A 25,576-nucleotide genomic window follows, 5' to 3' on the forward strand; every position below is an offset into this window, starting at 1 on the left:
CCCAATAAATACCGATAATCAGTTTAGGAACCAGGCATGAGACTTTGCCACGTGGCATCAACTAATTGGCACACTGGCTTACCCACAGAAATAAGCTAGTAGCTACACCGTTGTCAACTATTCCCAAATGATCACCATCACCCAGAGTCACCACCAGACGTGTTCATTCTACAGAGATTTATTGCCTGGTGATGTATTCATCCAGCCCCAGGAAAGAAAAGGGCTTTAAGTAAAAATGTCCTTTCAACTGGACAACCTGACAGTCAGCATCTGTCGGAGGATGGGGTGCGGTTCCAAAAAATAAAATTCCTGGGTTAGAAATTGGCACACTGAGAAAACAGACGGTTCTCCAAGAAAGTATCAAAAGGAACAAACATATCGGGTAGCGGGAAGTGAGCGGTGGAGAGCGGAATTTCCTGGCAAATAGAAGTGCACAATTCAGATCAGTCCTAACAACACGGAGACAGAACTTCCTCATGGCCTTCTGCAAGGTCACAGGCGTGATGCGATCACTTACCAAGAATCCCCAGGCGGTAGTTAATGGTTATGACGATAACATTCCCGTAGCTAGCCAGGATGCTCCCGTCGATCATGTTGCCCGTACCCTCCATGTAAGATCCGCCGTGGATGTACACCATCACCGGCTTCTTACTGTTCTGATCATGGATGTCTGGAAAAAGAATCAAGTAAGAAAATACAGTAAAGAGTCATACTGATGAACTAGGGCTAAAAAAAAAAGGGGGGGGGCGCAAAGGGCACACATTACTTTTCGTAGTTTTGACTTAACTACCTCCATTGTTGAATTATATTCGCCTTGATAAGATACCCTAAGGAACATGGCCAATGCAATGACACTTTGTTCATTCAAATGACATTTTGAGAAGCATACAGTTGAGGTTATTATGTAGACCTATGGATGTTTGTGTATGTCTGAAACACTAAAACAAATTAAGATGAAATAGTTATGTCCTGTGTAATCTTCTATGTAGATGGATACTTATTTGAATTTTTAAGAATACCTACAAATACTTATTTCCTCCATGACAGTCATCTTCAAAGGTGAGCTTTTAGATACAATTTTGAGTTAACGACAATGTAAGAGAAGTAGTGACCCCATAAACTCTCAAACCAGGACAGATGATGACCAAAGCTGAATAAATGGTTAAAAACTATCAACAGAACAGACATGTGCAAAAATAAGCAAAACAAGATGTTGAAGCAAATGCCTTTGTTCTAGTTTGCTGACTGAAGTGTACATGCCCACATGTTTAATTACAAAAATGAAAGATATACTAAGAATGGCATGAGGTTGCAACTCAAGATGAAATTATGGAAACGTTAAACATTTTCACAGGGAATATAAACTCCCAGTGTGTCTGCCAACCAATGAGTACCCTTCACAATTACTTTACTATTTTATATAACAATGATGTAAAAACAATATTGTGCAGTGGTCTGGAAGGACAGAAATGTGGAGATTGCAGACCCCTGCGTAAAGCCTGCTTCCTGAAAATTTATGATTAAATAACCTGTTCAGCACCCATTCATCATAAGGCTTCCCTTAATGGTAGAGAAGAATGACCTCAAGTGTAAACACTTCTGAATATATACATACGTATGTGTATAGAGAGATACAAATATACATGCAAATAATTTAAATATCTGAATGTCATCAAAACAACCAAATGTACCCACGTACATTTACTTTCAGTTGTTTCATCAAAGTTTCTTGTTTTGAATCCTAATTTGCCAAGGTGATTTTTAAATATCAGAAAGGAATTTTAAGGAAGTGAACCATCATCACTGGGATGGAAGCTACTCATAAAATGAATTATGAAGACCGAATCAAAAGGAGCTCATTGGGTGCTGCAATGAAGTGTACCGAAGGCAGGAAGAACATGCTGGTCACAGTCAAATACAGAAAACAGCGTGCCCCCCACCCCCCCACCCCACGGGTCTGCAGATATTCAACCTATAGCAGAAAAACACCGTATTTCCTCACAGAGAATTCAAATGTAAAGTAAGAGTCCTTTATCACGTGTTCCATGGGATTTTACATAAACCACTGTCTCTACACGGTGGGGCGTTCTGCACAATCAACTGCTCTCTGAGGTCCCGGATTTGCTGTTTCTGTCCTTATTTTAACCATTATCGGCTTCTGGCTACTCCTTTGTGGAAAAAAAGAGTCAGTAGGGCTTGAGGGCTGCTGTAAGGAGTTGCCCTGGAGAAAACGCTGGGTCGACATCGTTTACCACTTCACAACACGCAGGAATGAGGTTCTCCTGACCTTAAGGTAGGTGTAACTGGATGAGGCATTGATTCAAAGTAAAGATGTATCAGTATTCAATGAAAACTAGGGGCATTTTCATGGTGACAAAGTTGCATTGCGAGCAATGTGAAACATCCTAGTGATGGAAAAGAAATGCACTAAGAAACACACCGCAAGATGCAACTTACATGCATAGAGGGTGTACAGAGGAAGGAGGAGGGATCGGTGTGTTACTGTTTGAGCAGCCCTAGGAACCCGGGTTAACAACAAATAAAATCATCAAATAATCACGTTAAGAGAGGACCGGGTATGCAGGCAATGTTGATTCTCCAAAATTCTTTTCTCAGAGAGCAGTTGATTTATGAAGAGACATCCGAGAAGGCAGTATAAACAAGCAATTGATAAAAAAGGCACTTTGAGGGCAGTTTTGCTGCCTGGCAAGGAGAACTCACGAATCACTTCTCAGGTTTAAATTGCCTTTCGTCCAGAGAACCAAAGATTCATCCAGAGCCTTCACCCTCCAAGAAAAATAAACGGAGGGCCGTGCGTTCTGCTCCTCTGATGGAACACGTGCCTTCACCCATCTTCCACAGCCTTTATGTGGACTTATTTAGAATTGTTGTTTCTTTTCTTTAAGACCATTTATCCTGCAGGAACCGTAGGATGCAATGTGCTAGTTGTGACGTGCATGCCAGCTATCTTCCATGTTAAAAAAAAAAAAAAATCAATTTACTTCGGGCAGATCATATGTCAACCAATTTGGGATCCTTCAAAAAGAAAATTTCCAGAGCAACCAAGCATTTTTTTGTTGTGGCTGTTGGGAGGAGGAATGTTTCCAAAACAGCCATGATTTTTGGAAGATGCCAAGGTGTAGCTCTGGGACCTTTTCTAGTTCTTGGCTGTCCCTATGCTTTTTTTAATTTTTTTTGTCTGAATGCTGCTAAAGACCCATCCTCAGAGAAACAGCATATCGTTATAACACTTCTTCATGTATTTCACTGTGAACCAGACAAGAAGATTCTTTGAAAGCCATTTTGGAACTAATAGGTTTTAAAAAAAAATCACTCAAACAGAAAAGGAAACGCCAGCAACCCCAAAAGTTCTACTGAGGTATATCGCAGAGGTTTGCAATTCCTAGAAGACATCACGGAGAGAAAAGCTCCAAAAATACAATGTTAACTTAACAAAATAACACTGGGAAAGAAGAAAGTATACATCATGCATGTTGTAAAACTCCATTTTCTCTTCTTTGGAGCAAGCCAAAAAAAAAAAAAAAAAAGAAAAAGGACAACAAAAAAAAGGTGGGCTTCTTTGTAAATAGTATTTTATCCCTCACTTCTTAGTTAGAAACAACGTTTATACGTCTTCTCCCAGGTGATTTGCGGTCATCTATGCGATCACAGGGATTAAAAATGACAGTGGTTTCCAAACAAGAAGAAAATACAAACAAGAAGAAGGAGCACACAAATGTGCACTCATTTCAGAGAAGGGGAGGGAAAAACAAACCGAAATTAAAGAAAAAAAAAAGAGAGAGAGATGTAGATACACAATCATGCATCGGGGTCGAGCTTTGGGAAAAAAAACCAAAAAATACCTTCATCTTCACCACGATCATTACTGGTTATACCATCTGCGTTTTTCTTTGTGTTGCTTCCTGGGGTCACATTGAGAAGGAAAATAAAGGGAAAAAAAGAGAATTCAAAAACAACAGGTTTGCAAAAAATTCAGAAGCGAGATACTACCCAGTAAAAGGAAAAGAAAAAAAAAAATAAAGTCACACAAAAAGTTGAAATTTGTTACATTGGGATTTCAAAAAAAATAAGAGAAGGTAATGCAAAATGCATATAAACAGAAGGATGTCAAGAACAAATTCAAAATGTTACTTGCGAAAAATATTAGATATCCTGTGAAAATGCAGTTTGGGGGGGTTAAAATGGTATTACTGCCAAAAAAAAAAAAAAAGAAAAAAAAGCTAATGTGAGTTTAAAAAACAGAAAATTAAAGTATTAAAAAAGAGATTTTCCACATTCTTAAAAGAAATGCATATGAAGTATTCGATGTATCTCTCGTTATAACTTGTTAAAATCTAGACAAAGTTTTGAAATGTAACCAACACACTGTGGTTAGGAAAATGTACAAAGAAACACATTTAAACAATGAACATGGGTGGACATTAATAAAAACATCTTAAAATTGATATTAGTTTCATGCATAGGACCTTAAAAACACACCATTTCTCCCCCCAAAAAACAAAAAAAAAGCAATCAGAAATGTCACCAATTTATTTAAACCCTGAAGATGCCCCTCTCACCAGTAGCCAGAGAAATGTTACCTGTTATCAGTTCCACCTGTTTACTACTATAAAGCATATACGACTTTTGGTACATTTTGTAGTCAATATACAACATTATACATTATGTTCTCTGTATCTGAAACACTATTACTTGAATGTCACTGGTATCTGAATGTGTGAACAATAAATAAATAAAGTCACCTACCTTGATCACCTGAAACAAAGACCATGTAAGAATCCCAGAGAGACAAAATGTGGGGTAGGTCCCCTAAACTCACCAAGACCTCCTCTATGCTGTCTTCATTGCCCCATTTTGGTTTTTATGTTTTCCAGTTACAAGAAGCCCAAATATTTATTATGGTTTGAATCGTTTAGTTAATTGGCTCAATGGTCTTAGACAGTCATGGGATTTACCTCCCGAGCTCAGAAAGTGTCGATTCATTCACTCTGTCTTTATCCTCTGTGGTGGGTGCTGGGATTGGTGGGTTAAGAGAGAGAAGGTGGACCCTGTCTCCCACCATCCTTGTGTCTGAAAAGGATCTGTTAGTTCTCCATAACTCAGAGGGGCTTAAGTATGTTTACCCACCAAGATGTGAAGTTGCTGTTTTCATAGTTCAAATAATGGTTGAATATCATCTGTGTTTGTAGTTCGACACCTTTTAAACATCCACTCTTACAACACACCCATTTCCAATCCATTAGGAAGTACCCGACACTGATACATCACTCATTAGCTTGTAGTTCTTCGCTTAATAGCAAAATCTATTTGTGTCCAAGAATTCCACCGATTTCACTAACTTGAACTCTAAAAAAATGTAATCCCCACCAAATTAGTTCAACTATCCTGTGGGTGGATTTTGTCCAGATTCATTGGTATGAAATCTATATCCAAGCTATCTTGTGGACTGGATTTATGGCACATTGTGTTTAGGATGCCTTTCTTCGAGAAATGGGGACAGGAATAATACACTAAACTATTTGTGTTAGAGGACAAGCTCTTCTTGTGTCTGAAAAAGGATTTTATCCATTTATGGAAGAAGATCTTAGGTTTTTATAAAAACAGGTCACCTATTTCATGAAAAAAAAAAAAAAGAAGAGATGCTAGAAAAAAATAAAGGTCTAGCCAAAAGACATTGACTGTATTCTCTGATTAAGCTGATTCCCTGGTACCAACGTGTGATGCTTTAATGTCTGACTACATCTCCTTATCACAGCCTTCTAGAAAGCATGCAGTCAACATTGGAAAGGCTTTTTTTAACTCAGCCCCCATACCTGGAATTTACGTTTCTCGTGGGCCTGTCCTATCCCTGGCTTCATCTGAATTTACTTATAATTCTCTTTTTTCCTTCATGCTGTACCTAGAAATAGAGAGTATGCATGGCCACTGGCCTGGCACAAGCCCAGAGGCCCTTCTGCAAGATTTGGAGTGAGTTCAATGCCACAGCCCTTTCTCAAGACTCAGTTCGTAATGTCTGGAGGTTCACCATTAATGCATGAAATCGGAGTAAACTGAAATACCTCTGGGGGCCAGAAGAGAGGCAGGGGTCAGGGAAAGTGCCCCAAGTGGGGGAAAACTTGGAGAGATCTGTAACACTCTTGCGATTTTCACAAACAGTTACATCGCTGATTAAGTAGCAATCTACTGTCTCTGAATCTTGACCAAATTCCTTTGTCAGCCAAATTTACTTGAAGAGCTTTTCTGAGGTACAGAAAACCAACTCAAAGTATAAAATTCAATCATTTTTTTTCTGGAGGTGGGCAACCATTAGCACAATCCAATTTTAGAACATTTCTATTACCCCAAATAGATTGTCTGTGGCCTATCACACATTCCATGTTCTGTTCCCCATCTCACGTATTTACTTTCTTTGTGGATTTATCATTTCTGAACACTTCGCAGAAATGAATTTGTATAATATGTGGTCTTTTGTGAGCAGCTTCTCTCGCCATGTTTTCAGAGGCCACCATGTTGTAGCATGTGTCAGCACTTTATTCTTTCATGTGGATGAAGAACATTCTACCATAGGGACAGACCAAATCTTCTACATCCATTCATCTGTTGATGGCCATGTGTATAGTTGCCACTCAGTGGTTATGCTGAATTATGCTTCTATGAACATTTGTGTACAACTATTTTTATATGGACATATGTTTTTATATCTCTTGGATAGATCTAGGAGTGGAAGTGCATTATTATATGATTTACATTTATCACATGTCATGAGTAGCAAATTTACGTTTAATGTCTTAAGAAACTGCCGGACTGTTTTCCAATCAGCTGCATTATTTCCCATCCCCGTGAGCCGTGGACGAAAGTTCCAATTTCTTGACGTTGTTGACAGAGCTTTTACTGTCTTTTGGATTACAGCCATGCTCCTGGGTGGGAGATGGTGTCTCACTGTGGATTTAATTTGCATTCAGCTAATGACTTAATGACTTCGAATATATTCCCATCTACTATCTTCTTTGATGAGATATCTATTCAATTGTTTTGCCTATTCTAAAGGCTCGGTTCTTTGATCTTTATTACTGAATTGTAGTTCTTTATGTTTCTTAGATGCTAGTCTTTTACCAGAAATATGATTTGCAATTTTTTTCTCCCAGTTTGTGGCTTCTCTTTTGGTTTACCCAATGTGTCTTCTGAAGTGCAAAGGCTTTTAGTTTTGACGAGGTCTACTTTATTGATTGTCTTCTCTTAAAGCTTGGATCTAAGGGATCCTTGCTTAATTTAAAGCCCTGAAGACTATCTCTTATGTGTTTTCCTAAATGTTTAAGAGTTTGTTCGTACACCTTTCATTTATTTTGAGTTACTTTTGGTGTATTAGAAAAGGCAAGGGTTGAAATTCATCGTTTTTGCATGTGGATATATCCATCGTCTCAGTACCGTTTTTGAAACACGAACCTTCTCTCACTGAATCGTTCCAATACTACTATTGAAAGCCAGTTGATTCAAAAGGTGAGGACTTATTTCTGGACTCCAATTATATTCCATTCTGTATTTCTAGCCACCTGAACTCTTGACTGTCCTGATCACGATTGCTTTCTAGTATGTTTTAAAATAGGGAAGATAAGTCATCCACTCTTCTGGTTTTTTTTATTTTGATAGGAATTATTTGCCAAATGACAATTTTAAATTAATTTTATAGAGCAGAGCCTGGCAGAAACATAATTAGATATCACTTTCCAGGGTCTATGTATACTTAATTTCTCACCCTTGCATTCTTTTTTAATAACCTGCTGCTGTATTTTTCCTTAGAAATAGAACCTTAACAGGCTAGAAACCAACTGAGTTCTCCTGAGCGTGTAATTTAGTTCCAATCATGAATCGTGTAAACACAGGTATTAGAGGACAGAGTGGAAAAGAAATTCTGCTGGAATTTATTGCAGATGAATCCCATCTTGTAACTACCTTTAAAAACAAAAGGCATTTCAAAGTCCAGACACCATTTCATTTTCTCCTTTCTGTCCAGGTTTGCAACCTTTCCCCAAAACGTCAGAATAATATTCCTTTACAACTACTAATTGACACCTCGCCGCAGTGGGGAAATGGGTCTAAATATTAAAGGGAATATTTAAATCACCTCCAGAAAATGTATACTCATTCCATTATTAAAATTTAAATATGATTTTATAAATAAAATATCACAGTGTCGCTGGTTCTGAAGGGTGTCCATCCTTTTTTTTTTTTTTTTTTTTACTTTTGATGTTCCCCTTTCAACTTTACATCATGTTCAAAAGTCAGACAATTTAAAATAGTACCTTGTGTCATAAATGCAATGGAAGCACTTTGTAGGGGATTCAGAAAAGGCAGACCACAGTAACGGAGAAAATGTTAAAAATCCATGGAAAATCTCTGGGTTCTGCTGTTAACATTTTGAGGCAGGAGAGCAATTTTGTGTCTCTTTAATATACATGAAATTCATTGCCACTTCAGTGTGCACATCACCTAATAAACGTATCAGATAGTATTAGGTGGTTACAATATCTATGTAAGAATATCAAGAAATGATAGAACCTAGAAAAGCTTTAGAACTATTGCTCTAAGTACAAGATAACATATATCAAAAATGTGTTTACCAGTTCACATTTATTTTTTTATCTCGTAAGAGGTAAAATTCCAAGCTCAACTTAGCCTTGTCATCTTTAATGCAAAGGAGGCATATTTACACTAAATGCATTAGTTTCAATAAGGAGGAAGTTATGTGATGGTTACAGGGGAAATAAGAGCTGTCTTGGCCGTCACTGGTATGAGTGATGAATGACTTTGTCAATCGGCTAGGAAGGAATACTTCTTTAACCTTGTATATCAGTACTGGGTGGAGACAGCGACCGCTCACCCATGTCCTGGGCTCACTTTAGCAAGGGGTTGAGTGGCACCTGCCTCACATTGAAGCCCACATGCTTCATGAGTTTACTCACGCATAAGCCCATTCCTTTTGCAAATATGTATTGACATGTTGCATATGCACGCCCTGGCTTGGAGAGATGAACCTGGGGGTGTCACACCTATCTGGAAAGTGGTGGCTCGTCTTTGGGACAGACTTGCACAGCATGGTTTAGGCGGGGCTGAGGAACGCATTCATTCATTGGCAGTCCTCCCTGGATCTGGGAGAGGAGTCTGTGCTGTAAGGGTGTCTGCTAAGGACATGGTGGGTGCAAGCAAGCATGAGAGAGCAAAGAGGGGGAGACCTGGTGGCTTAGTGGTGGAGGACACGGTGGGGACACCAGGGGAGGGGGCTAAGGCAGGGACGCCACCAGGATACCTCATCTGTCACCCCTGCCCTTTGACGATCGGCTGTCATGGGGATTCATACCGCACACATACATTTTAACATAGGTTCTAACTCCTACTGGCAACTTGTTAGCATGGTGAATCTCAACAATGAGATGGAACACGTAATCTGTGGGTTTCCTCCAATACACATGATCCTTGAACTCTCGGCTACCTACAGAGACATTCAGTGTCTGCATTTGGAGGTTTCAGCATAGCGGACCTACCGCCTCCTATTTTTTTTTTCCTTCTGAAATCAGAACATGTGAACAAGTTCAAGTTTCACTCCTAGCAAAGATTTGTGTACGACTGGAGAGGCTGTGTAATGGGGCGTTCAACAAAGAGGCGTCCCATCACCCGCATTTGGGATGAGCTCTCTTGTACCCCGTGCCAAGCAAGGTTTGCCCAGGGAAGTGAAAGTCACTCTTTTGTCATGCAAGAAAAAGGTTTTCAGTGTACAGAAAGTCTTAGGAAAGAGAACATGTAGAGCTGAGTGTATGGAAGTCGATTTTTTCTAAAGTAATCATCAGAAGTACTTAGAAAAAATTTGGGAAATGTATCCCCGAATTAGAAGACCTCTGTCCCAGGACCTGAGTTATAGGGCGCCATCCACTGACAGGGGAAAGGTCCCAATCCTACAAACCCTCCCTGTGACCCCGCAGTTCTTCATAGGTAGGGACAGAGTTTGTGTCCCCACCATTGGGATCTGGACTGGTTTTAGGATTTGTGCCTTTTCAACAGAAAGACATTATGATGTGCCAGTCCCCAGCCTGGGGCTCTGAGCTCCCCATGTGTATGTGATTCCATAATCCAGAACTGGCACAGACAAGCGTCCTTGTTGAGAAAGTCCTTGTCCCATGAGCATGCAAATGACCTGCAAGGTGACCCCAGGCTGAAGCATCTCCCAGCTGAGCAGAGTCCAGGCCTCCAGTCCATAGAATCATGACAACGTAAAGTGCTTACCTTTGGGACAGCTTCTTACGCAGCAATAACTAACTGATACACGCACACAAACATGGCTCAATTGCTCAGATAATCACATGTCCTTTAGGCCTACTTTTCATTTAGGACTTCAGGATAGTTCACGCCGTCTCTTCCTGCGAACCTCTCCTGCTTTATATCCCCGATTATCCTCCTCACACAGTCCCCTTCGTTACCCTCTTTCTTCTTGAACTGAAATTCCATTCCCTCAGAAGGGATTTCCTGATCTCCAAGCATTTGCAGTCCTAGAAGGTCCCACTGCTATTCATTGCACTGTAAAATTTTCTTGAAAGCATTCCTTCTCATATACAATATCCTAATTGGTTGGATGACTCTCATGGGATTGTTAGTTCCAATAAAAAAAAAAAGGTGACCCATTTTTTTTTACTGCCCTATGCTGCCAAATTCACAATGACTAGCAAAATACCCAGCACATTTAAGCCACATGATAAACATCTGTTGGGTGAGTCATAGAATTTTTTACCTCAAACCCACAGCTACTACGAGGCAGGGGAACTTACCATACCATTTATGAAGGATGATCATGGACGTTGGTGAGAGAAATATACACTCTCCTGTATAATATGCATGACCAACTCAAGTATGGAAATGAAATAGTGCCTTTTCTTATTTGATTTTTACAATTGCTGTTCTGTTATCATTTATCATTTCTTGGCCATATAGGGTTTATTTGTTTTTTACATATGGTAGATAAGAATTCTGTCACCTAATTTATGCGGGATACTCAGTTCAGAAAACTGAAGGCAGATGTTTGTGATTATAAAAGTAGCAAAGTCTAATTCTTTCTAATTTTCTGCCAGATCAAAATGTCTCATTGTAATAATGGAAATACTAGGAGGGTCTTTTGGAGGGGTGGGTATGTTTTCTTTTACTCGACTGGTTTTGGAAGACAAAGTGATAGAAAAGTTTCAGTAACAATTTTCCTCTTTTGTTTTACTGGAATTAGGAAGAATTTATTTCACACTTTCTTTCTAGGAATCAAAATAAACCTAAAATTGTATAGGTCTCTGTTATATGTCTGTGTTTCCTATTAAAATCTCAGGGTACTGCATAGCTTTACAGAGTATTTTTTTGTTGTGAATTTTGTTACTGAAATACTTCTGTTCTGAGGAATAAAAAGCAAGCCCTGTCTGATTTACATGAAGTCTCCCCCATTTTTATTAGAACTCTCACTTGATAGAATATATTAACAACCCAAATAATCTTCATGAGCTTGAGACTAAATCAAAATGTATTTAAAAATGGAAACCAATTTAATACCATACTAAGTTGTTTCTTAGGTATCTTTATATAAGAACTCATGTTGAAAAATGAAATTGGCTTTTATTTGCCTGGATGCACCTCCTCATCTCTTGAATTTTAAAAAAAGACAATAAGCCTCTGGAGATGTGTGTGTGTGTGTGTGTGTGTGTGTGTGTGTGTGTGTGTGTGTGTGTAAAACCATGAGCTAAATAAAAGACCATTTAAAATGCTTAGCTTTGGGATGGCTCCTTACACAGTAGTAACTAACTGATACACCAACATGAACATAGCTTAACATATATTTCCCTTGCAAAGAGCTCTGGACGATTTTGAGCTCTGCTACACATTGCTACCTCTGATGACAAGCTTCCTTCTGCATCAGAACACAGCTGACTAGAGGGTGCATCTTTGCACCATGTTAAGTTTCTGGTGTGTGGGAAAGGAGTTAGGGGGATTTGAAACATTTGGCTAATCATCCTGGTGCAGTCTATGTAAAGGAATGAACCATCCACATCTCCACGCAGGTTGTCTATATTTACTCACTACAAACCAGTCGAGTTGCCCTCGGCTTTCCTGGTCTCGTGCCTGATGTGGGAACCTTAGATGCAATCATTCCCAAAAAATGAAGTTAGTCTAGATGTATGCAAAAGTACGGCACTCTTCAATCCCTGAATCTGCCAGGCGATGCATATGAAATGATCTCCATTAAGGGCCCTAAACATCTATTTTTAAGGATCACCAGGTCATCCCGTCTCTGGAAGGTAGGGTAGTTCTTAATGCGGAGAAGGACTTGTCACTTCAGCCTGCTGTAGACTTAGCTGATTGGCCACAGGAGAGGTGTCCCTTGTTCTAGTGAGCGGGAAACTGAAGATGTGCTGATATAAACAGAAATGTCAACAAGGAAACAAACTTAAAGGAAATGTCTCTCATCCACTTTTCAGTGCGATTATGTTCACTCAACACATTATGCGTAGAGTTATTTGTTCCAAAAATTCCATGCCCTTCCCTGGGGAAGTGTTGGGAGCCGGGGCTATGTCCCTTCCCCCACATCTGAATGAAGCATGGGAAAGCACAAGCTTGAGAGCAACCGGTGCAGTCCTTGGAAGTTATCTGCTCACAAAAACATATCTTGTCCTTGAAGATGAGCCAAGACTCCTCACTCTGAAAATAGGGAGACCTTGAGGATGTGTGAAAACACCTCCCCGCCAGCGCCACCTAAGGTCCAATTATCTCCTGACCCACCCCTTACTTGCTACTTGTATAAATTGAGCCTGTAAACAATAAACTTTGCCAGCTTGATCAGACATCCTGTCTTGCTGGTCATTCTTTGTGTCTCTTGCTTGTCTCATTTCTGCAGGTGTCTCTGGCACACTCCACGTTCGTCCCGCAGGCCAGGACAGGGAAGGACACCATCCTCTTCTGCTAACACTGGTCTTGGCCAGCACAAAGTCAACGGGAGATATAGACATCACTTCCAAGCCAAAACATTATAAATCATCACATTTCTACCATATTGTTTCCCTCTACCACCTGACCAGTATGTTCCAGATGGGGACCACCCCTTCAAGCCTTAGTCTTGGAAAGAAGAGGATGTAGAGAACAACTAGTCAGCCCCAGATGGACACAAACCTCATAAAAGGAAAATAAGTTTTTGTTATTGCAAGCTGCGAAGATTTGGGGTCTCTGTGACAGCACTGCATCTTAGCCTACGTTGATTGTTACAGCTCTTTGCTTCTCTCCAGGAGGTACTCATTCAAAAACACACTTACCCAAGCACACACTTGGCCAAATGCACACCCAGAAGGCCATGCAGACTCCTAACAGCCCCACACATACCTGAATCAAACAGACTGTTTTACATCAGAGCTGTGTCTTGATGTCTGTAAATACCTGTGGGCTTGATATTTGTAAATCGAAGCCAATCGGATGTGTTCCCTTACAGTGGACACCTTGCTTTCCTATAAGCACCATGATTTTGCTCAGCTGTTCCAGAAAATGAGTATTTTTATACTTGGCACTAAACTACCATATGACTATAGTACAATAGAAAACCGAGTATGCCAACACAGACTATGAAGTACCTAAATATTTACAGTGACTGAGCACAATATTGCCATGATGACACTCTAAAATCATTAAGACTAGGAAAAATCAAACTATTTCCTATGAGTCAATCACAGGAAGTCCCTAAAGTAAGGAAGAGCTTAAAAGAATCACATATCTAGAAAAATCATGCACAGCTTTCCTTCAAAACAATCACATGAATGTTGTCTTGTGCACTGCCAGCGATCCATCAATGTTGACTCATAGTATTGCCAGGAGAGGTATTATTTTTCATGGTTTCGTAAATATGTATTGTACTTTCCTGCCCCCCAGATTTTCTTCATGATGCATTCTCTTCCTAGCTTCTGAGGCCACGACGGATCTCCTTACTCTGCAACTTTCAAGACCTTTGAACACCCAGTCCAAGTGCAAGCGACTCTGTGGTGTCCACTCCTCAGGAGGGAACCATCTCTTTATTGATGTGTTGCAGCTGTGCTTTGTGGATGGCCCTGATTACACTCTGACTTGCATATCAGTTATAGACACCCTGTGCCCCAGGACAGTAGGTGCACCTAGATTCTTTACTGTGCAACAAAAACCACTTGGTATGTCCATTAATGGACAACGGATAAACAAGTATATCTGTATAATGGAATATTACTCAGCCATGAACATGAAGGAAATCCTGCCATTTGCAAAAACATGGATGGACCTAGGGGGCATTATGCTAAGTGAAATGTCAGACAAGGAAAGACAAGCACTATATGATCTCACTTATTTGTGGGTAAAATAATCAAACTCATGGAAGCAGAGAATAGAATGGTGGTTCCCAGGGGCCATGGGCTGGGGCAAATGGACAGATTTTGTTTAAAGGGTACAGATTTGCAACCAGGGGACTACATTCTGGAGATCCAATTCAGCATTGTGATTACAGTCAATAAACCTGTATCATACGCTTCTAAGTTGTTAAAGACCAGGTTTTAGGTGTTCTCAACACAAATAGGAAATGATCACTGCATGACATCATAAAGGTGCTAGTGAACACCATCACAATGATACTGTAATGTATAAATGCAGCTAACCCACATATATACCTCAAATGTTTACAATGTTACCCGTCAATTATATCTCAATAAAAATTTAATAACTTTTAAAAGAGAAATATCTCATTAGCAGAGAAAGGCCTTGAAGGGAAGAGGGTGCCGACAGAAGGCTGGCTGTGTGAGAATTAAGCTCACAATGATTCCTTTTCTAGACAAGTACGTCAAGGCTTTGTTGAGAACTATGGTAAAGTATTTTTTAAGCAAATTCCCATTTGACTTTTAAATTCAAGAAATGTCTTCTTGGATATATATTACATATTTTAGGATTACAATCTATGTATTTAGGATTATATATATATATATTATGCATTCCGATGCTCAAAGGGATCACAGAAGGAAGATATGAATCTGCATTTTTTTTCTTTTTAATGAATTTAAGGTTTAGGATAGCGTTAGATTTAGAGAAAAATGTGAAGAGGGTACGAAAGATAATCTATACCTCACACCCCATTTCCTCTATTATTACCACCTAGCAATTGAACATTAGTTGGGTACATTTGTTATAATTAATGAGCCAATACTGAAATAGTATCATTCATAAAGTCCACAACTTGGTCAGATTTTCTTCATTTTTAATGTCCTTTTTTTCTGTTCCAGGAACCCCCGTTGCATTTTATTCCACATCTCTCCTTAAGCTCTTCTTGGCGGAGATACGTATGTGGCGAGGGGAGTGAAATTTGCAAACGCAATTAAGGGTGATCATCAACTGACCTCAAAAATCAGGAAATAATCCTGGATGATTCAATGTGATCACAAGAAGCATTAGCATGGAAGGAGGCAGAGGAGAATCTGTGTCAGAGGTGGGAAAATGTGTCTCTGGGAGGGAAGGGCCGAAGAATGCAGGGAGCCTCTATAAACTGAAGAAAGCGAGGGAGAGGTTTCCCCCAAAGCCTCCCAAAGGAACGCCCTCCCTGTGAAACTTTCATTTTGCCCATCGCCGTGGGCTGGTGTTTAGTACTTCCTTACTTTCTGGGTCGACAGGATGCCCCAGGCTCATCTTGCATATTTCCTGCTCCATTTCTGGAATCACATTTGTGCAAGGAGCCCAGGTTCCTTCTATTCGACATCTGCATGTTACAGGTCAAGAAGCTCATAGAGATTCAATAAGATGACTTTCCTAAATGACGCAAGAGCCGGTCGGTGCCCCAGGGGATGGTGACATACGGAGGCTTTACAGGACACAACTGAATCCATGACACATGCACACGCTCTCACCCTACTGGTCCTTCTAGTATTACAACCGTTATTTCATGATGACACTCTTAAGAACTAAATTGCACTGATGGGTTAATACACGCAGGTCACTGTTCCATATATTTTGTAACCGTCTTTAAACTTTCAAGAACTGTTTTAGCTAAAGTACAGATGCCACAATGGCAAATGGTTGAGGAACGTGGTCCGGGACAGCAGCCTACCACAGTTGGGGATTCAAATCAGAACCCAAACACAACACGGCTGCACCATGGCATCATCTCAACAAATAGGGAAACCGATTTTTTTGCAAGGTGGTAAGGTTAGTTTCTGGCAAGGCAGTTTTGTTTCAGTCCCCAAATAAATGATAAAACCCAGAGATGAATAAGTCAGAGTATGTCTGGGACCTTTGGTCTAGTAAAGAGAACAGAAATTATGCCTAAATGACCGAGCCAGTGGAGGACAGCTGGTGCTCAGGGAAAGGCATGAGGCTAGGTGTGTGAAACGCTGGCTCAGAGGAAAAGGAGAAAAAGAGGAAAAAAAAAAAAAAGTAAGAGACACCGATGAGATGGGGTATGCCTCTTAATTATCAGAGAATCATTCATCAGTTATTGCCCATTCTTGAGGAAAACAGGGGCCCAGCTTTATTTAACACATTCTGATAATCTCTAATTCACCTCGATGTTACCATTCTTCTCTATTTACATTAGCATTATATTGCTTCAGAAAATAATACTGTGCAGTGATCGTAGGATGGGATTTTCTTTAATACAACTGTTTAATCCCATACTCTTAATGGCTCTAAGCCAGTCAATTGTAAATCCATAAAGCATTTGCTGCGGGCCAAGATAGAAGCCTAATCTCTCTTGAGGTGTTTACGGATTTATGCTAAATGAGTTCCATTTTTAAAAGTATCTTACTTTGAGATCCACAGACAAAGTCATTGTTAGTTTACTTATTTCATTTCTTGGCTAATTATATGTACTTTCCAGTCTTTACGGAAAATGTCTGCAGGTACGGATTTTGGATATTAGTATTACTATTATTTTCAGTTGAAGAAATAGGGAATGAATCAATGCAGCTCAAAAAATGTAACAGCATAAAGAAGAGTTTAGAAGAAAGCAATAGGTTCAAAGGCCATTCCTTCCCCAAGAAAACCCATTGTTGTTCCCATGGGCATTATCTGCTCACTGATCCGTATTCAGACCAGCTTTCAGGATTTTTGGAGAACACGTCTTCTCGGCAGGGTCCTCTCTTAAATCTGCTTTCCCAACACAGCGTGTAGTCGCATGTCCTTGATGCCCATTTCCCCACTGAAATACTCGTGAAAATAAAGACAAAAAAAGGGTGAACATGATAGTGAATCTAAGACAGCACAAAACCTAAGGCTGAATCAGGGGGAGTTCTATAACCTCCATTAATGAGACACAAGAGGGTTCCATGTGCCCAATTCTTACGGCACTGCCACACTGGGAACTGTTTTGTGAACCTGATAGGAAATAGATCAGGAAACATTTGGGACGTCTCCCCACCCTGTATACAGCCACCTATCCCACAGAGTAAGTGTCTGTCTATACGCACCGAATAACCCGGGGAATGCGTGCCTACATCCGGGGGTTGCCATCAGGGCATTATTTCAGAAAACCTCGTTACTCCAGCTTTATGTATACATTCAAATTAAGCAAATTATAAGCCAGCCAAACCAAATAGGTAAGACAGAGGACTGGTGCATGGAAATTGCCATTAGCGCACGCTGCAGAATTGGACAATTCAGGAAAAGTCCTACAAGCTCAATGTCATTTTTCACACACCGGGATAGTACCTCTCCCTTGGTGAGGGAGAGTGCTGTCCGGAGGCAGGGGGATAGCTCCTTAGAAACGGAATTTCAGCAGCAGGTCAGCAGTGGACAGCTGTAAATGAAGGGTCTGCCTTTCTAAGGAGCCCCCAGGTACGTGTGCAGGTGGTCTGGGACCACCACGTGCAATGAGAAGAACTCCTGGACCACTGGGAAAGGACCTTTTACACATCCACCCTTATCTGGGGGAAATCTTGACTTGCCCAAAGATGAGGAAAGAGAAAAGAAAAAAGAAAGAGAGCAGGTGTTTTATGGGGAATAAAAGCTGTGCAGAACAGAAGATGACCACAGCCTCTGAGAGACGCGCAGGGGACATTTAGATCACCATTTGCCATTTTTCATGGAGTAAAATAAGATGTCCCAGCTTCGGTGCAGAGGCATCCAAAGGGAGCTGAGACAGAACAGAAAGGATGCGGCGGTGACGCCGATGCAAAGCAAGAGAGCAAGTGCAGTGAAAGAATGAAAAGCCCTCATCTTTGTAAGGAAAAAGGCACAAATGCGAACCTTAGACGCGAGTGCAGGAAAGTGAGCAGTGACCCACATCACGCCCCACAAATCAGTCTTTCAGAAAACTCGGTGCACACTGCGCCTATACATTTGAAAATCTTGACACTGGGACAAGTTATAGGAGAACTACCATTGGGAGACAGGACCTGCCATAGAAAATACTGAGAGGGTCACATGCTGAGCATTTCCTCAGAGATGGGAAGACCTTCAGCTCGTCCAAACACAGAAGATGCTGTCCTGCAGAAATGCTCGTCACATGGCCATGACACCAGTCGCAAAGGTTAGTGTTAGGACCCCTAACACATTCTCATGTCTCCTCTAGGGAACGTTTTCATAAATAATGTAAAATACTAAATTAGGTAGGAAAGGAAAAGGATGCTCTATGTATAAGGAATTAGGTTCTCCTAAGAGTATTGCTCAATAGGAAGACACATAGGGTAGTCGACCCTTGAACACCATGGGTTTGAACTGTGTGGGTCCATTTACACACAGATTTTTTTTCAATAAATATGTTGGAAAATTTCCTGGAGATCTGCAACCATTTGAAAATACATTATCTTTTCTCTGGCTCCCTTTTTTTGTGAGAATACAGCAGATAATACATATGCCATACGAAATATGTGTTTATCGCCTGTTTATGTTATTGCTGAGGCTTCTGGTCAAGAGGACTCTTACGAGTGAAGTTTTGGGGGCGCCCAAGGTTATCTGTGGATATGTTAATAAGTTCAAGTCAATGTGTTAAAAAAAGTAATTCAAACTGAAAATATTCAGAAGGAGGAGACAAAATAAAAAGTCATTACTGTGTATGAGCAGGTAAAATAATTTAGACTGTCAGCTAGATATAGTAAGACAGATGGTGTATTAGTTCTAACTGCATGAAATTGATATACAAAATCAATTTTCATATATATGAATATTAACACATTTAAAAGGAAATCCCTTTCATATTAATAATAAACAGTCCAGTGTAATAACCTTAAGTATGTAATATACATTGTAGAAAGTATATAAAACTATGAGAGATAAAAAATTTATATATATTTGGAAGCATTCATTGGTAGAAATTAAATATAACCACATAAATATATTTTCAAATTAATTTATTAATTTAAAATACTAAGATTTTTTGGTAACAACAAAATCTAACATCAGTTCTAAAAATATGCAAGTGTGAATATAATTTAGACTCAAAGAAGCTAAAGGTTTTTCTACCCTCATTGTATTACTATTGCAGTATTAATAATATTTGCATGGGTATGACAAAGTTTTCCTTTTTAACAAAGTACCATTAGCTAAATATTTGAAAAAGAGGAAAGTAAAACAACTTCATCTTAGGACAAAACAAATTCTGGATTAATTAAATGTTTATGCCTAAGAAAATAATGAATATGTTTGTGCAACTATATATAATGTTTAGGTTGATACCATTGGCCAACATATTAATTAATAAAGAAGATTAAGAGTTATTAAAAAAGAAAGATGATGGCATTTTTGTTTTATATATACATATAGTTGCATGTAGATGATTTATATAGTCAGCTTTTATTTACAACGACACTCTCTGAATGTGGCCATGGGTGTGCACACACACCCACACATGTTCGCATACATTATATACATATATATATATTCACATTCATCATTTATCAAAAACGATGTATTTATATGTAAACAAAAAGGTGTGCATATACATATATGTAATTTAAAAATGATAAGAGCAAATGTGAATGAGATTTATATAAATTCATTTTAATAAATAATAGACCAACTTGGGAACTATATAAGTATACATATTTGTAAACACACATACATATATACAGGTATGTATTTTTAGTAAAGAATAGCATCACTCAGGAAATAGGAATGTTAGTAAGAAAAAAAGAAAGAAAAGGAACCTATTAGTAAAGCACATGCAGGATGATAGAGGACAGACCCAGGCACCTGGTGGGATCAGAGCAACGTTGGAAGATAACATAGCCAAGTAACAGCCCAGCATTCCCAGAATAATCCACACACAAAGCTAGACTTGGACGCCTCCTGGCAACTCCCTTTAAAATCAGTGAAGCGAAGAAAAACAAAATGACAGACACCCGCAAAGACAACACAAATGGTTCCCTGAAATACTGGACATCCTGGGAAGTGCAAGTCTAGATTAGGTTGTATGTCCGTCCTGTTCCACATGAGGCGGACGGTATCAAAGGCTATGCTGACCCTCCCTGCCTTCATCCTGGCCCCCATTCTCTTAGCTGAGACCTCAGGGCCAGAGACGCAGGTAGGTAGACATTCTGGCAGGCTCGGTTCCTAATGCTCAAAGAGGCATGCAGGTCAAAGAGGCGATGGGGAAGGCTGAGACCCTTGCAGGGCAAAGAGCATTCCTGCGGCTTCAGTGAGCTTCCATATTCTTCAAACCATCTCTGCTCTAAGTTGGTTTGCTTGAAAGAAGCTTCCACAGTTGTTCTTAGGGCAATTACATGCACACACACCTCTCCCTCATCTTAGAATTCTCTGGAACCCTAAATGGAGAAGATAACGGAGCCATATCGATCAGGTTTTGATAGAACACCTTTGCCAATCTCTGTCCTTTGAGAAGGTATTTTCAGAGCTAAAAGGCCTAAGAAGTTATATTATCCCTGATGCATCTAATCAAATGCAGACACCTAAACATTACAATAATCAGAGAAGTCAAGGAGAAATAAACTGACATTCAGCTCAAGAATTCAAGGAGAATAAAGTCAGGACTAAGAATGGGGGAGTGAAGGAATGGAAGAAGTGAAAACCATACACATGATAATTAGAAAATATTTGCATGCATGGATTCAATTCATGCAATGATTACTTCTCCTTCAAGGACTACGTAAAACCCCCATGTTGGAAACATGGCCCAGAGCCAAGATCCGTAGTTTTGGAGGACGGGCATAGAACCTCCACTTCTCTCTCATCAAAACCACAGAATGCACTTTTCAGCAATGCATTCTGAATTCTTTTTCTAAATGCCAGGGCTGACGAGAGGGATCACAGGGAGACTGTGTCTTCTTCCCTGTGAAGCCATTGTCTCCTGGAATACGCAGCAATTAATTCCAGTCCTCACACCCAACTTTAAAATCCCTACTGTGGAAGTGTTATCATGCATGTTCTCCATGTGAATATACATATATATATATATATGCACACACAGTATACATACACCTGGTGACCCTGTGTCCTCTCGTGGTAAGATTTCCCCTAAGGAAGTGCAGGAACCACGCCCAGAACTAGGAGGTAAGGAAACAAAATGGAAGTTGGAAAGAGTTTCATAAAACACGAAGGAACATCTGAAGTAGATGAGACCACTGGGTTGGACAGCCTCAGATCGTGGGTACGTCCTGGGGGGGCTGCAGTGAGATGAATAGTGTCCCCACACCCATACCCACTCAGAGGGCAACCTTATTTGCAGAGAGGGTCTTTGTAGATGCAATGCCTTTGAGATATGGAGACAAAAACCTTTTGCATTATCTTGGGAGCTGTAAAGCCATTAAGTGGTTTCATGGATACAAACAGGAGAAGGCAGAGGAGAAACATGGAAGACAGGGTGGTGAATCTGGCAGCAGATGTTCGCATGATGTGTCTATAAACCAAGGGACATGAAGGACACTGGCAGCCCCAGAAGCTAGGGGGCTTCAGAGCTTCCACAAGGGAACAACCCTGCCCACCCCTAAATCTTGGAGTTCTGGCCTCCTGAGCTAAAAGAAAGAGTATATTCGTGCTTTTAGGCCACCAAAATAGAGTAATTTATTATGGAAGCCCCAGGAATTGATATGAGTATTTAACAATGGGGTGGTGAGTGTACCCAAGTCATTCCATCCTGTAATCCCTAGCAACTGGATATGGCCTGGTCCTGTAATGAAACAATGTTTTATGGGAGATGGAATGGCATGCCAACTGCCTGATTAGGCCCTGCTCTATAAAATTCTTTCTCAGCTTCTCTGAGTATCAGATTATCCCGCCGACCCTAAAGACATGAGCTACCATGTGCTAAAGGGTGGCAGGCAACCTCTAGGAGCTCAGGAAAGCAGGTCTCACTGGTGGCCATGGAGAAAGCGGGACCTCAATCCTACAACCGCCAGTAACTGAAATCCAACAGCCCCCGAGTGACGTTGGAAGGAGGCGTGAGCTCTCCATAGGAAGGCTGCCTGGCCTACAGCTTTACTCCGCCCTGCAGGACTCTGAGTTGAGAACCCAGCTAGGCGTGCATAGATTCTGGATCTGTGGAAACAGTTAGGTAACCGACGCGCTTTGTGTCAGGCTACCGCTGTGTGAGATCATTTGTCACCAGCCACAGAAAGCCAATCCTGTGGGCCACCACAGCAGGCTTAGGGGAATCATGTCTTTACCTATTTATTCTGTCTCTGACCACCCATCCTCAGGCCATGGAGGGCATGCTTAGCCAACCCCACAAGCTCCCTCAAATTCCAGGTAAGGTGAGTTCTGCTAGAGGCTCCAAGAAGGCAAGAGTTGAGGCCGTGCCAGCCAGCACCGGCAGCCATCTGGAGTCAGGCTGTGTGCATGGGCACTAGGCAGGTCTGTCAGCTTGCCCCCCTGCAGTGTGGAGCAGAGCCAGACAAAGCATCCTCCCCCACCCCTGTATATACAGACCCCACTGGCCGCCGCAAGTTCTGCAGGCCAAAGGGTGCATGCAGTGTTTCTTTATTGAAACTGCTGTCATATAGCGATTGCTTCTACGTACACCACAGACAAGGGGCAGAGAAGCTCCCAAGATTTTTGAGCATATGCATGAAGTCCATGTTGGCCATTGCTGACGGGATGCATTATAATAAGACGGAGTTGGGGATTGTGTCCCAGCCTTCCCCCTTGCCTTGCAAACCTTTCTGTTCTGTGTTGATTTTTTTCCTTGTTTTCTTTTCATTCAGTTCCCTGTCCCATCTGTTCCAAGTGCCCTGCACTGAGTGGCCACACTCGCTGTGATGGACACCTGCCATATTACACAGGATGTTAATGAAGACCAGGACTGAAGTCGATAAAGGAAAGAAATTTCCAGCAAGACGGGATTCTGCCCTTTCTGCCAAGCCCGTCTGTGCTCTTTTGGTCCATGAAAGCAGGAATCTAGACTAAGATGGGATGCCTCAGTAGCGACAGGGTAATTACCCACTTCCTCAAATGGCATGTACATGCAGTAATAACTCAGTGAGGGGCAGGCATTGCCACTCAGAGCATGAGTTCGAAGGGGACACAAATCATTCAACTTAGCAGCTTGCGAGCAATTTGGGAAGATCATGTTTCTCTGCTTGCTGTTCATGCGGCAGCTGGCTTGGGGCACTGTAGAGCTGCAGCAAAAACCCCAGCCACGGGCTGGCGAGGCAGACCTACAGGCTCCCTGCCATGCAGATGGCACACGATCATGTCACGAATGAGGAGAGAGTGTTTTTTTTTAAAGGTCAAACCCCGGTACTTAAGCCGTAGGATGTCCACTTCCATCAAGAGACAGGGCGAGCTCCCTTATTTACAGCATCCTTCCAGGACCATGCAGATCATTTGGAAAACACCACCAAATTCCCTAACAGCATTCCAAAAACACAGTCCAGGTGAGCTCTGGCTCCTCGAAGAAAGGATCATTCGGTGCCTGGCACCACACGTCCCTTAGGACACTTTCAAAAATGGTGAGCTGAGAGCTAAATAAGCCATCCCAAGCACAACTGTTTATTTCAGCTGGGTGCGTTCATGGCTTCTTGAAAGGAACACAACGAAATAATTGTTTCAGTCACCATGCATTATAATTTACAGTTTACTTTCACCTGGAACACTGTCCTTTCTGTTACCATGGCTGTACAAGAGGACCACCTTTGCTTTCCTGTGAAATTTGCAAAGAGAAGTGTGATCTAAAATAATCAAGGCACAGAAGTTACTAAAAATGAATGGGTCCCATGTACCACTCGTATTAGTTAGGAAGTTAATGGTTAATCCCAAATAAAATCTTCATGGCTGCCGCTTAGTAAAGAGGGAGTTAATACGCACAACGATCTTAATTTTTGTTCCCCAACTAGAACTTCCCATGTTCTTTGGAGGAATAGAAACATTACTTGCATTCTGAATTTCATCATATTTAACCCACCGATCAAAAGACATGTGTTTTCCATTTGAACCTATTCTTACCATAGTATTTGTAGAATTCCTGGATGGTGGTAGACGTACAAATTACAAAGCAGGAGTGAAAAAGATGTTGAATTTTTACTTTCTACAGTCATTTTATGCCAAATGAAACCACTGGGCTTCCTTCCTCTGCAGGGTCAACAGACAATTTTCAGTTTCCCAGTGGCCATGAGCCCACATCCTGCAGGTTGGGGAAGGGTCAGCTATTCCGCTGTTAAGGAAACACACCCCGTACTTACGGAAGGCAACAGCCAAACTCCCCAAGAAGCAGAAAAAACTCTCCAACTGCCTAAAACTCCATCGTCTTGAAAGTTTAAATCCAGCCACATGGAAGTATCCATTTTCCCACATTACTGTTCCAGCCCTTTTGACTAAAGGGTGACCCCTGTTGATACAAATTAGCCGTTCACCACATTACACTTCTCAGAGGTCAGTTCCATAGGCTCACGTATAACAAGTGCGGTAATTTTGTCATCCATGCCCTATTTCTGTTTAACGGGACCAAAGGGAAGCGTTTTAATCCCATCAATAAAGAGCTATAATTTTTTAAATTAATATTTAAAATTTTTAATTGAAGAATAGTTGGCATTAAGAGCGCTGTAATTTTAGCAGGACAGCTTCGCGCTGTGGAGAGACACAGATTGGAGGCGCTGTGGGATGGATCTAAGCCAAAGAGACTTAAAACAGAGCAAAGTCAATGTCATGCAAGGGGCCACTTTCTCGTTTTCCTTTGTTTGGGCTGAAGGAGGAGGAGTCATCCCCTCCCCCATCAGAAATGTCTGGAAACTGTGTGTTAACTGCACACCTAGATGAATATGGGTAACGTGTTCTATTGCTTCGAAACCCAACAGTTAGGAAGAGGTGGCAGAATTCTGGCTGACGATGTGGGAGCATCTTTCAGCCAGATATCATCAGTTGATAGGTTGAGTAAAACACAGCAGATTGGAACCAAGCCACTGTGAAGACAAACTCTATTCATGAATCTAACGAGGATTGCTTTGGGTCCCAAATCACAAAATATTTCGGAAGTCACCAAAAGAAGGCTATTGACAAAAGTCAGCAGAAAAAGATGAATGACGTTTATAAACCCAGCACACGTCAGCGATGATTGGATCATTCCAGAGATCAACATATTCCTTAGCTCCCGAGGAGTGAC

The 25,576-nt window shown here is 40.9% G+C and overlaps 1 protein-coding gene across 8 annotated transcripts in view; it reads right to left on the minus strand.

Annotated features, from left to right (window-relative positions):
* The window catches only part of NLGN4X (neuroligin 4 X-linked), a 245,029-nt gene that overhangs the window by 92,284 nt on the left and 127,169 nt on the right, over positions 1-25,576 (minus strand). For 6 of the 8 annotated variants that reach the window (XM_037013494.2, XM_037013493.2, XM_073227304.1 and 3 more), the window contains 2 exons: positions 3,864-3,923; positions 518-670 (listed from right to left, as the gene is read on the minus strand). In XM_037013494.2, the coding sequence (XP_036869389.2) occupies positions 518-670; positions 3,864-3,923 (213 nt within the window). The remainder of the gene's footprint in view (positions 1-517; positions 671-3,863; positions 3,924-25,576) is intronic. The other 2 variants (XM_073227308.1, XM_073227309.1) reach the window with 1 other exon arrangement.

Source organism: Manis javanica, chromosome X (assembly GCF_040802235.1).
Source record: "Manis javanica isolate MJ-LG chromosome X, MJ_LKY, whole genome shotgun sequence".
Classification (NCBI taxonomy): Eukaryota; Metazoa; Chordata; class Mammalia; order Pholidota; family Manidae; genus Manis; species Manis javanica.